Below are 13,675 nucleotides of genomic sequence, written 5' to 3'. Positions count from 1 at the left end.
GCCTGTAGTGTTAGGTGCATTAGTTAGGGGAATGGGTCTGGGTGGGTTGCTCTTCGGAGGGTCGGTGTGGATTTGTTGGGCCGAAGGGCCTGTTTCCACACTGTAGGGAATGTAATCTAATCTGCTGCCCTGGTTCAGAAAAATGGAAGTAATCAAGACTTTGGATGATGCTATCATAAGAGCCTTGGTGATTTTCTGCAGTGCATCTTGTTAATGGAACACACTGCTGCATTGGTGGTGGAGGGAGTAGATATTTGTGAACGTGGTGCCAATCCGGCAGGTTGCTTTTGTCTTGGATGGTGTCAAGCTTACTGGATATTGCTAAACCTGAAAGCGAGGGGTATTCCATCACACTCTTGACTTGTGTTTGGTACATGGTGGACACTTTTTTTGAGAAATTAGGAGGTGAATTACAAGCTGCAGGATCCTAGTTTCTGACCTGTTTTTGCAGCCACCATGTCCATGTGTATGGTGTATGGTGAGTCCAATTCCGTTTCTGATCAATGGTAACGTCCCAGGAAGTTGTCAGTGGGGAATTCAGCATGAGTCATTTGAATATGAAGGGATGATGGTTAGATTTTCTTGCCTGGAGATTGCGGTTGCCTGCCATTTGTGTACTGTGGGTGCTACTGTCACTTTTCAGCCCAAGCCTGGAGATGGTCCAGGTCTTGTTACATTTGGACATGAACTGTTTTAGTATCTGAGGGATCCTAAATGTGTACTGAGCATTGTGTGATCATGGAGTCATAGAGATGTACAGCATGGAAACAGACCCTTCGGTCCAAGCGGTCCATGCCGACCAGATATCCCAACCCAATCTAGTCTCACATGCCAGCATCCGGCCCACATCCCTCCAAACCCTTCCTATTCATATACCCATCCAAATGCCTCTTTAATATTGAAATTGTACCAGCCTCCACCACTGCCTCTGGCAGCTCATTCCATATTCGTATCACCCTCTGTGTGAAAAGGTTGCCCTTTAGGTCTCTTTTATATCTTTTCCCTCTCACCCTAAACCTATGCTCTCTAGTTCTGGACTGATGACCCCAGGGAAAAGACTTTGCCTATTTACCATATCCATGTCCCTCATAATTTTGTAAACCTCTATAAGGTCACTCCTCAGCCTCCAACATTCCAGGGAAAACAGCCCCAGCCTGTTCAGCTTCTCCCTATAGCTCAAATCCTCCAACCCTGGCAATATTCTTGTAAATCTTTTCTGAACCCTTTCAAGTTTCACAACATCTTTCCGATAGGAAGGAGACCAGAATTGCACGCAATATTCCAAAAGTGGCCTAACCAATGTCCTGTACAGCCGCAACATGACCTCCCAACTCCTGTACTCAATACTCTGACCAATAAAGGAAAGCATACCAAACGCCGCCTTCACTATCCTATCTACCTGCGACTCCACTTTCAAGGAGCTATGAAACTGCACTCCAAGGTCTCTTTGTTCAGCAACACTCCCCATGACCTTACCATTAAGTGTACAAGTCCTGCTAAGATTTGTTTTCCCAAAATGCAGCACCTCGCATTTATCTGAATTAAACTCCATCTGCCACTTCTCAGCCCATTGGCCCATTTGGTCAAGATCGTGTTGTAATCTGAGGTAACCCTCTTTGCTGTCGACTACACTCCAACTTTGGTGTCATCTGCAAACTTACTAACTGTACCTCTTATGCTCGCATCCAAATCATTTATGTGAATGACAAAAAGTAGAGGACCCAGCACCGATCCTTGTGGCATTCCAAAGGTCACAGGCCTCCAGTCTGAAAAACAACCCTCCACCACCACTCTCTGTCTTCTACCTTTGAACCAGTTCAGTATCCAAATGGCTAGTTCTCCTTGTATTCCCATGAGATTTAACCTTGCTAATCAGTCTCCCATGGGGAACCTTGTCTAACGCCTTACTGAGGCCCATATAGATCACATCTACCGCTCAGCCCTGATGATTTATCTACCTTTACCTGTTTCAAGACATCCAGCACTTCCTCCTCTGTAATCTGGACATTTTGCAAGATGTAACTATCTATTTCCCCCATTTTCTGTGGCTGCACACAAAGGCCGCCTTGCTGATCTTTGGAGAGGCCCTATTCTCTCCCTAGTTACCCTTTTGTCCTTAATGTATTTGTAAAAACCCTTTGGATTCTCCTTAATTCTATTTGCCAAAGCTATCTCATGTCCCCTTTGTGCCCTCCTGATTTCCCTCTTAAGTATACCCCCACTTCCTTTATACTCTTCCAAGGATTCACTCGGTTTATCCGGTCTATATCTGACATATGCTTCCTTTCTTTTTCTTAACTAAACCCTCAATTTCTTTAGTCATCCAGCATTCCCTATACCTACCAACCTTTCCTTTCACCCTGACAGGAATATACTTTCTCTGGATTCTCGTTATCTCATTTCTGAAGGCTTCCCATTTTCCAGCCATCCCTTTACCTGCGAACATCTGCCTCCAATGAGCTTTTGAAAGTTCTTGCCTAATACCATCAAAATTGGCCTTTCTCCAATTTAGAACCTCAACTTTTAGATCTGGTCTATCCTTTTCCATCACTATTTTAAATCAAATCGAATTATGGTCGCTGGCCCCAAAGTGCTCCCCCAATGACACCTCAGTCATCTGCCCTGCCTTATTCCCCAAGAGTAGGTCAAGTTTGACACCTTCTCTAGTAGGTACATCCACATACTGAATCAGAAAATTGTCTTGTACGCACTTAGCAAATTCCTCTCCATCTAAATCTTTAACACTATGGCAGTCCCAGTCGATGTTTGGAAAGTTAAAATCCCCTACCATAACTACCCTATTATTCTTACAGATAGCTGAGATCTCCTTACAAGTTTGTTTCTGAATTTCCCTCTGACTATTAGGGAGTCTATAATACAATCCCAATAAGGTGATCATCCCTTTCTTATTTATCAGTTCCACCCAAATAACTTGCCTGGATGTATTTCCAGGAATATCCTCCCGCAGCACTGCTGTCATGCTATCCCTTATCAAAAATGCCACTCCCCCTCCTCTCTTGCCTCCCTTTTTATCCTTCCTGTAGCATTTGTATCCTGGAACATGAAGCTGCCAGTCCTGCCCATCCCTGAGCCACATTTCTGTAATTGCTATGATATCCCAGTCCCATGTTCCGAACCATGTCCTGAGTTCATCTACCTTCCCTGTTAGGCCCCTTGCATTGAAATAAATGCAGTTTAATTTATTAGTCCCACCTTGTCCTTGCCTGAACATCCACACTTCTGACCTTTATAATGGAGGGAAGATCACTGATGAAGCAGCTGTTATCTACCTGGACTTCAAGAAGGCCTTTGACAAGGTGCCACACAGGAGGCTACTGAGTAAGATACGGCCCGTGGTGTCAGAGGCAAGGTGCTAGCATGGATAGAAGCTTGGCTGTCAGCCAGAATGCAGAGAGTGGGGATAAAAGGGTCCTTCTCAGGATGGCAGCTTGTGACAAGTGGTGTTCCACAAGGCTTAGTGTTGGGATCACAACTTGTCACTTTATACATTAACAATCTAGATGAAGGAACTAAGGGCATTCTGGCTAATTTTGCAGATGATATAAAGATAGGTAGAGGGCCATATACCATTGAGGATGCAGGGAGACTGCAGAAGAATTTGGACAGGTTAGGAGAGTGGGCAAAGAAGTGGCAAATGGCGTACAACGTGGGAAAGTGTGAGGTCATACACTTTGGTAGGAAGAATAGAGAGACGGATTATTTTCTAAATGGGGAGAAAATTCACAAATCTAAAATGCAAAGAGACTTGGGCGTTCTAGTCCAGGGTACCCTCAAGGCAAACTTGCAGGTTGTGTCAGGAATTAGGAAGTCAAATGCAATGATGGCATTTATTTTGAGAGGATGTACTTCTGAGTCTGTATAAGATTCTGGTCAGATAACATTTGGAGTATTGTGCGCAGTTTTGAGCCCCACATCTCAGGAAGGATGTACTGGCTCTGGAGCAGGTTCAGAGGAGATTCACGAGAATGGTCCCAGGAATGAAAAGCCTAACAAATGAGTAATGTTTGAGGACATTGGGTCTGTCCTCGATTTGAATTTAGAAGGATGACAGGGGATCTAATTGAAATGTACAGAATACTCAATGGCCTGGACAGAGTAGATTTTGGGAAGGTGTTTCTATTGGTAGGGGAGTCTAGGACCCGAGGGCATAGCTTTAAAGGGAGTCATTTTAGAAAGGAGATAAGGAGAAACTTCTTCAGCCAGAGAGTGATGAATCTATAGAATTCACTGCCACAGAAGGCTGTGGAGGCCATGTCACTGAGTATATTTAAGACTAAGATAGATAGGTTCTTGACTATCAAGGGTTACAGAGAGAAAGCAGGAGAATGGGGTTGAGAAACTTATCAGCCATGATTGATTGGCAAAACAGACTCGTTGGGCTGAATGGCCTAATTTCTGCTCCTTTGTCTTATGGTTTTATGGTTGGGCCTCAGAAAGTACCTTGAGGAGCTCCTGCATTGATATCCTGGAGTAGAAATGACTGATCTCCAACAAACAAAATCATCTTCCTTTGTGTTAGATGTGATTCCAACCATTGGAGAGTTGACCCCTCATACCCATTGCCTTCAGGTTTGAAAGATCCCCAATGCCACTTTCAGTCAAATGTGGCCTTGATGTCAATGTGGTCACTCTCACTTCACCTCCAGAATTCAGCATTTTTAATCCATGTTTGAGTTAAAGTCGTGACTTTAGCAAGGTCAGCAACTGAGTTGCCCTGGTAGAATCCAAACTGGGCAGGTTATTGCTGAGCAAATGCTACTCAATAGCACTGTTGATTAAAACCTCCACTGCTTTACTGATGACTGAGAGTACCCTAATGGGGTGGTAATTGGCTGTTGCATTTGTCATGGTTTTTGTATGTAAGGAACGTACCTGGGCAATTTTCCACATGATCGGGCAGATGGCACAGTTGCAGCACTGGAATAGCTTGGCTAGGGTTGATACTAGTTGTGGCGGGCATGTCTTTAGTGCTATTGTCAGAATGTCATTCGATTCCATGTGGAGTGAATCAAATCGATGAAAATTGGCATTTGTAATGCAATGGACCTCTGAGGAGGCCAAGCTAGATCATCCATGTGGCATTTCTGTCTAAGAAGTTTGTGAATTCTTCGGCCTTACCTTTTGCACTGTTGGGCTGGGCTCTGCTGCCATTGAGGATAGAGATGTTTATAGACCCTCCTACTCCATTGAATTAAGTGTCCACCACCATTGATGACAGGATATAATAAGATTGCAGAACTTAAATCTGAGCCATTGGTTGTGGAATTGCTTTGCTGTGTCTCTCTCTTGCTACTTATGCAATTTTGCTTGTAGCTTCACAGCTCATTTTTAAGTATGCCTGGTGCTGCTACTCACATGCCCTTCTGAACTCTTCATTAAGCCATCGATCTGCTGGCTTGTTGGTCATGTTAAAGTTGGTGATAAGCCGAGTTATGAGGCTGCAGATTGTGATTGAGAACAATTCTGCTGCTGTTGATGGCCCCCATGCCCCATGGATGCCTCGTCTTGAGTTGCTCAATCTGTTTGAAGTTGAAACTGTGTAATATGATGATTGTGTTGTTTGGCACTATGTAAGGTATTCTCAGTGTGAAGGCAGGACTTCGTCTTCACAAGATCTGTGTGGTGGTCTCTTTTCCAAATATCACAGACAGATACATCTGTGGCAAAAAATAAATTAATGAGAGTGAGGTTAGGTTTGTTTTCTCCTCGATTGTTCCCTCACTAAATGCCATAGACCCAGTCTGCAGTCAAGACCCAGTCCTTGAGGACTTAAACAGCGTGATCAGTAGCAGCATTGCTGCCAAGTCACTCTTGGTGGTGGACATGGAATTCCCTACTGAGAGTACATTCTGTGCCTTTGCCACAATCGGTGCTTCCTCCAAGTGGTGTACTAATTCATCAGCCAAGGGTGGGGCATGAATTTAGTAATCAGCAATTGCCCATATTTGACCTGAAGACATGAGAAGCACGGGCTAATGCCCTCCTAACTGCACAGCACTGTGACATCACTTCTACTGGGTCTGTGCTGCTGGTGAAACAGAAATATCCAAAGCTGATGATGTTGATTTCTGGACATTGTCTGAGAAGTATGATTCCATGAGAATGATTATGTCAAGCTTTTGTTAGAATAGTCTGTGATACCACTCTCCCAATTTTGGCACGATACCCAAATTTTGTATGGAGGACTTTGCAGCGTCAACAGGGTTGTGTTTGTTCTTGTCATTTCTGGTACCAAGGTCAATGTCAGGATTTTTGTCCATTTCTTATTTGAGACTTCCTGGCAATTGATAGAACTGAGTGGCTTCCCGAGCCATTTCATAGAGTACTTGAGAAACAACCACATTGCTGTGGGCCTGGACCAAGTTAGACCAAGTACAGAAGGCAGTTTCTTTCCCTAAAGGACATTAGTGAACCAGATGGACTTTTCTGATAATATATTAGACTTTTAATTCCAGGTTTTTTTAATTGATTTGAAATTTGACTTTTTGGGATTCAAACCAGGGTCCCCAAAATATTGAGTCTGTGGATTGCTGGTCTAGTGATAACATAACTATGACATTACCTTGTCTCCCAAGTTCCACTTTAAACATTATCCACGATTCAGATTTTTAATTCGGAGGGATTCATAGTCAAATTGAACTTAGCCAGGTAAACCATTGTGTACAAATCAAAAACAAATGCTCATTAAATTGCAAAATTATTGTACATTATTATAGCAACAGTGCTAAATTGAGAGTGACAGCCTTTGACATCAAGGCCTTCTTCAATCGAGTGTGGGAACAACAAATGCAAGCAAAACTGGAATCAATGGAAATTAGGTCCAAACTCTCTGGTTAGAGTCATAACTGGTACATGGGAAGATGGTTGAGTCACTCATTTCAGCTCCAGGGCATCTCTACAGGAGTTCCTCAGGGTAGTGTACTAGGCCCAATTATCTTCAGCTGTTTCATCAATGATCCTCCCTCCTTCACAAGGTTAGAGCTGGGGATGCCCGCTGATGATTGCACAATGCTCAGCACTATTTGCGAATCCTTGGATACTGAAGTGGCCTATGTTCAAATGCAACAAAATCTGGACAATATCCAGACTTGGCTGACAAGTGGCAAGTAACTGTCATGCTGCATAACTGACCATCTCAAATAAGAGACAATCTAACAATTGCCCATTCAATGGGTGTTAACATCACTGAATCCCCCACTATTAAAATCTTGGGGGTTACCAGTGATCAGAAACTCAACCAGACTCACCACATAAGTACAGTGGCTACAAGGGCAGGTCACAGGCTAGGAATACTGTGGCAAGTAACTCAACCGTTGAGTCTCCATGACCTATCCACCATCTACAAGTCTCAAATCAGGAGCATGATGGCATACTCTCCACCTGCCGAGATGGCTGAAGTTTCAACAACACTTGAGAAGCTTGACACCATCCAAAACAAAGCAGACCACTTAATTGACACTGCATCCACTCCTTCGACCACTGATGCTCAGTTGCAGCAGTGTCAAGAAGCAATGCAGAAATTCACCAAAAGTCCTTAGACAGCACCTTCCAAATCATGACCACTTCCAGCCAGAAGGAGAAGAGCAATAGATACTGGGAACACCATTAACTGCAAGTAGCTTCCAAGCTATTTGGAAATATATTGCCATCCTTCACTGTCGCAGGGTCAAAATCCTGGAATTCCCGCCCTTAGGGCACTGTGGGTCAACCAAAGCACAAGGGCAACTCTGAATGGGCAAAAATGTTGGCTGGCCAGCCAGCCATGCCCATAACCAAATTTTTTAAAATGTGAAAATGCAGATGAACTTACTTAAATACGTTGTTGTTCAAACCTCAGTGGAACAGAACCAGGTCACTGATTGATTGTTGATTTTATATCAGCACTTTCCGGGAAATCTACAGGTTTGAGTTGTGATTTGATTTGTTTAAATTACAGTTTGATGGAAATTTTTGACGCCTGACATGGTTTTGACAATGACTCTGCCTTCTTTGCATGTGTTTACGATTTGCGCATGTGGAAATAAAGCCTTCAATTGGTATCATGAATTAAAGTTATTTGAAAGCACAAACACCCAATTCTAATGGTGCGGTGGATTAAGGTTGCCCACAATGTTTGTTTTCTCCTTTTCCAACATGGATCATTCAAACCTTGGGGCACAGATGGTATTGTTTGTTCGCCACAATAACATCACATCAATTGAAAGTAACACTCTTCGGCTGTGTATCAGTGAAAAATATTTGTGTCACCTTCATGGGGAACAATAAATTACCAGATGGGGCCACGTGTAATGAGGATTCCTGGTTCATCATTGGAAAAACATGTTTAATACAGTTGGGCATGGAGTTTTCTAACCTTGAATAATTTAAGTAAATAATGTTGATTAAGTAGGTTGGAGCATGTTGCAAAATAACGACATTTTCGGACATTGCGATTTTAGTTATTTAGAAGTGCAATAATCTCAACTCTAAAATAATTTACCTGTTCCTTTGATTTAGTGTATAATGTATTCATTGTGAGATTTTCTCAGTGATCAGAAAACCAGCTTGATTTAAGTTTCTGGGAGCAGTTTTCCATTGGCTTTTTTTTCTTGAAGCTAAATCATTTTGAAGCTCAACAATAACACTTAACCAGAAGCAATACTGTACATGTTGAATTGAAATAATATTGATGTTTAGTTAATTTCGTGGTGTACCAGTGAAGATTTTCATGGACGATTTATTTGATCAAAATTAGAGCTATTGAAGCTTCAGAAATTTTTTTTCCAATGAGCAGTTAATAATTAGGGGGTTGCCTGCATTTATACTAATCTTAGCAGTATAAATTTCTATTTTAAAAAACTTCCCAAAAAAATAGCTAAATATAGCATTTGCATCTGGAAAGATGTAAGAGAAGAATAATTTTGAGTAACAAAGAGTTGAAACCATTCTAACTTTTCTTTAGTCTATCTCTAGGCATTGAAATGAAATAATTACAGTTAAACCATTCCCAAATTTAGAAGCAAGTATTGTCTAGATGTGAAGACTTGTGCCAAGTTATACATTGTAATTATGTATCTTTAGCAAAACAATTAAAAAAAGATATGCACTACAGTTTGAAATAAGACATCAATTACCAGATAACTCTAAACTGAAAACATGAAAACCTTCTCTGTAATATGGTAATCTTTAATCTTTCTAAAGGTTTAACCTACCCATAATTTTTATTTCTTTCAGATATGGAGAGAAAGGGAAAGCAGTTAGAATTGAGAAAGTCATTTACACGGGCAAAGAAGGAAAAAGTTCCCAGGGTTGTCCAATTGCAAAATGGGTAAGTGTTGAGTTCTGTTTGTTGGTTCATTTTCTTTTCTCCTTCATCCTTCCACTTCTGAAAGCAATTATTTAAACATTTTGTAGGTTGTGGGCAGCCTCCAGTATTTTATGTAAATAGACATTTTAGTACAAGTTTGCATCATCAGTGTTAGTCAACCACTTACTGTAGGAGTTTAAACAACGTAGCCTGATCCTGTCTTCACCCATTATCCACACCAACACACTGCTACAGTGTTAAATTGATAAAGCTCCGTAATAGGAAGCAAATTCTTTATTTATGAAATAAAGACAGAAGCACTTGAAGTACTCAGCTTGTCTGGCAGCAACTGTGGAGAGAGAAACAAGGTATTTAAGGTTGCCACCTTTCATCAGACTGGGGAAATGTTAGAAATGTAATCGCTTTTCTTAAAGTAAAATAGTGGAATTTTTGCAAAGAATGAAAGAGAGGGTCTGTGATAGAATGGAAGACAGGAGACATTAAATGACAAGAACTTTGGACGGTCAGAGCCTAAAATATTGGAAATGGGGCTAGTAATTAAACATAAGGTGAGTCCACAGGAGATGTGAAGGGTCATGTGTTGAGAAGTTCTGCATTTCTGTTTATATTTCGCATTCTAGCACCTGCAGTATTTTGCTTTTGGATTAGTGGTGGGCATTAACTAGCCATTCAAACCGGAACACACACTGGGTTGAGTTAAGGACGTGTGTATGTTTGTTTTGTGCATCTCTGTTTCACTGAATAAATGCTTATAAATGTGCAAAAAGAATGGTAACTTTTTTATACTTCACCACTGGGCTGTCTGGAGAGTGGGTGTTGACTGATTTATTATTTTATATTCCCTGTTCAAGATATCAAGACCAGCTTTTGCACATTGGCCATTGGTTTGAGTGCTCCATTTTACATTATTCCCCACTCACCTTCTTGACCACCAGAATGTTTCATAATTTGATAAATAGAATTATTTTCCATCAAAGTTCTGAGAAGGTAGTACGAAACCTTAAGTAAGTCTTTTTCACATTTATGTCAGAAATGCAGATACAATATGCAAATGCTACAAAGCTTACAAAAACTTTTCAATAGCCAGAGATTCACATTCAGACCACTGCAAAAAAAAACATTTTAATTATATTGAAGTTGAATTCTTTTCAGTCCCACCCAAACTTGCACTGAATTCTTCCCTGTACCTGAGGTAGGATACATGCATTGAATTCACCTGTTATACCTTCTCTTCAAGTATGTAGCATGAACAACTCTTAAGCTGCATCAAAAATAGAATTGCTGAGATGCTTATGCAAGAATTAAATTGCTTAAGCCTAAATTTTTCACTTTTTCTACATAGGAAAGTCAAATGGTTTTATAATCTTTAGTTGGACATGTATAGTAGTGTGTTTTGCTCAAATCTTCTAGGACAGCTTATTAGCGTAGCTTCAGATTTGGATGAATGGGCATGTTATGTCGCAAGCAGAAAATTGGCTGAGTAAATTTAAAACTTAGGTGATTGACAGAAGAAGTTGAGACAAATTATTGAATTATTTGAAAAGCTTCAAAACACAGTTCAACATTCTTGTTGCCTTTGCCAAAGGAGTCAGAGAGTAAGAAATGAGAAGCAAACCTGAGAGTAAAGGTTTGCTCATGTGAAGGTATTATTTTTGGACAAATGTTTGAGTAGCCCAATACCTAATTCAAAATGTTAACTTTGTTTCTCTCTACGGATTCACTTTTTTTTGTGTTTCTCCAGAATATTATTTTCTTGATAAGATTTCCAGCATCTGCAGTATTTTGCTTTTATTTTTGTTCTGAGAGAATTCCATCCTACTGGTTGTAAGTGTTTTCCAACACTTTGGAGGTCATGTCTTTTATTTTGTACTTTTTAAAAATTGGTTGACACTTCCTTGATGTCAATGCAACATGTGAACAGCTCATTTGACTCAATGTTAGACCTCTGATAAGGAACAAAAGGAGCAATACACCAACATCAGCAATAGTAGTCTTCTCCTTAGCCACCTGCCATTCCACAGGATAGAGGAAATGAGCATAGCCTCCGATTCAAAGAAAGCAAGATCTTCAATAGAGTATTGATTTTCTGAAGGTGCTTCAGGAGACTGATATGGAGGTGCCGGTGTTGGATTGGTGTGGACAAAGTTAAAAATCACACAACACCAGGTTACAGTCCAACAGGTTTTTTGGAAGCACTAGCTTTCAGAACACTGCTCCTTTGGAAATAGAACCAGTCTGATTCAAGATTAGGATACATACACACTCTAACCTCACACCTTGTCTGAGCTGGGGTGTCATCTTCTTTTGACATAAAACCTTGAGTTAGCTCAAGAATGAGACTTAAAAGAAGTTCTGGGATTTACATATTAATGAACCGAAACCTGCAACCCATTCTAAAAGATGAAAGACTGAGAGCAATCGAGGTTTGCTTAGTATATAGTTTCAGTTGCATGTCACTGTAATCTTTTGCTATAAAACCTGTGTCTTATGATACTGCTCCACAGCTACCTGATGAAGAGGCAACATTCCAAAAGCTATTGCTTCCAAATAAACCTGTTGGACTATAACCTGGGGTTATGAGATTTTTAACTCCGGAGATGGAGACATCTTCAGCAAATCATTACTGACTGCTTCAGTCTCCAGAACAAAGACAGTTTTCCAACTGGCCCAGAGGGATACTGAAAGTCAAGTGAGGTCAAGGTCATCATGAACCTGAATTGTGTAATTTCCAGCAATCTACTGGTGTTATCTACAGAATTTCATTATCTGCACTGCACAAATACATCTCCAAGCTGACCCATGCCACATTTATCAGACCTGCCACATCATATCCACTTTGCTCCTGATGATGACAGTCAAAGTAAGAGAGCTGCTGAATTTTCTGCCATGTCCAGACACTTCATAGTACAATGGAGTTGTGATGAGATGTACAGCATGGAAACAGACCCTTCGGTCCAACTCATCCATGCCGACCAGATATCCTAAATAAGTCCTGTCCCATTTGATAACATTTGGCCTGTATCCCTCTAAATCCTTCCTGTTCATATATCTATCCAGGTGACTTTTTAAATGTTGTAATTGTACCAGCCTCCACCACTTCCTCTGGCAGCTCATTCCATACTCGCACCATCCTACATGTGAAAAAGTTGTCTCTTAGGTCCCTTTTAAATCTTCGTCTTTTCACCTTAAACCAATGCTCTCTAGTTTTGGACTCCCCCACCCAGGGAACAGACTTGTCTACTTTCCTTATCTATGCCCCTCATGATTTTCTAAACCTCTATAAGGTCACCCTTCAGCCTACTGAAGCTCCAGGAAAAATAGCCCCAGCCTATTTAGTCTCTCCCTGTAGCTCAAATCCTTCAATCCTGGCAATATCCGTGTAAATCTTTCCTGAATCCTTTCAAGCTTTACAACATCCTTGAACTGAAGGTTACTTTAAATCACCCATGGTTATCAATTAATTGAGAGGCATCCACTCCAATTGTGGTCTGTTGTTGTTGTGTAACAAGCAAAACATTTTCATTTGTTTCTATGCAAGGTGTCCTGAAAACTGCTATGTTGCTTTCATTTGCACCAATCGTGATTTCCATAGATATTGATAAAGGTTTATAATATGTTGGTTATTGCTTGGGAATTTTGCTCCTCACGTAGAGGTAAATCGATTTTAATTTTAATTTCATGAAGGTGATTTGTTTCTTTTAAATCAGAGTCATTTTGAGCAAATGAGTTTAAACATCATTTCCAAGAAAGCACGTGACTTGAGCTAAATGACTGGATCAGCTTCTTGGGATGTTAGTTATTGAATATTTATCAAGTTGAACTTTTATGACCTTGAGAGAAACAGATGACCAGGGGCCAGCACAGGTTGATTTCAGAAGACTAGTCTTCCTTGCTAAGGGCCTTTTTCTTTTAGATTGTACCAGCTACTTGGCTGTGATAGTTGGAATAATTGAAAAGGTTGTCAGAATTGGAAAGAGGTATCCACACCATTTGAGCTGGAAAGAAGATTTAAGCTGCTTCAGCAGTCCAAGGAGAAAGGCGAGAAAATCGTTGGAGTAAGAGAGAGTCAAGATAAAAGTGATGCTGAACTGAGACTGAGTGACTACAAAGAATTGACTCTATCTTCATGCGGTTGTGTTGAGATCATTCTGAATTTTATCATTTATATAAGATAGCTTTGATGTTTTTCTTTTGCATAATAAATTTTTTTTTTAAAAACATTGAAATATTTACACAAGGCTCCAAGTGACAAATCACCACAGTAACCGGCGGCACGGTGGCACAGTGGTCAGCACTGCTGCCTCACAGCGCCAGAGACCCGGGTTCAATTCCCTCCTCAGGCGACTG

At 40.8% G+C, this 13,675-nt stretch overlaps 1 protein-coding gene across 7 annotated transcripts in view; it reads left to right on the top strand.

Moving 5' to 3' along the window:
* Positions 1 to 13,675, top strand: part of tet3 (tet methylcytosine dioxygenase 3) — a 368,466-nt gene that overhangs the window by 272,814 nt on the left and 81,977 nt on the right. For all 7 annotated transcript variants that reach the window (XM_043681513.1, XM_043681517.1, XM_043681514.1 and 4 more), the window contains one exon: positions 9,235 to 9,328. In XM_043681513.1, coding sequence (XP_043537448.1) covers positions 9,235 to 9,328 — 94 coding nt within the window. The remainder of the gene's footprint in view (positions 1 to 9,234; positions 9,329 to 13,675) is intronic.

The sequence above is a fragment of the Chiloscyllium plagiosum genome, chromosome 42, assembly GCF_004010195.1.
Source record: "Chiloscyllium plagiosum isolate BGI_BamShark_2017 chromosome 42, ASM401019v2, whole genome shotgun sequence".
In the NCBI taxonomy this organism is placed as follows: Eukaryota; Metazoa; Chordata; class Chondrichthyes; order Orectolobiformes; family Hemiscylliidae; genus Chiloscyllium; species Chiloscyllium plagiosum.
This window is presented reverse-complemented; position numbering and strand designations above follow the sequence as displayed.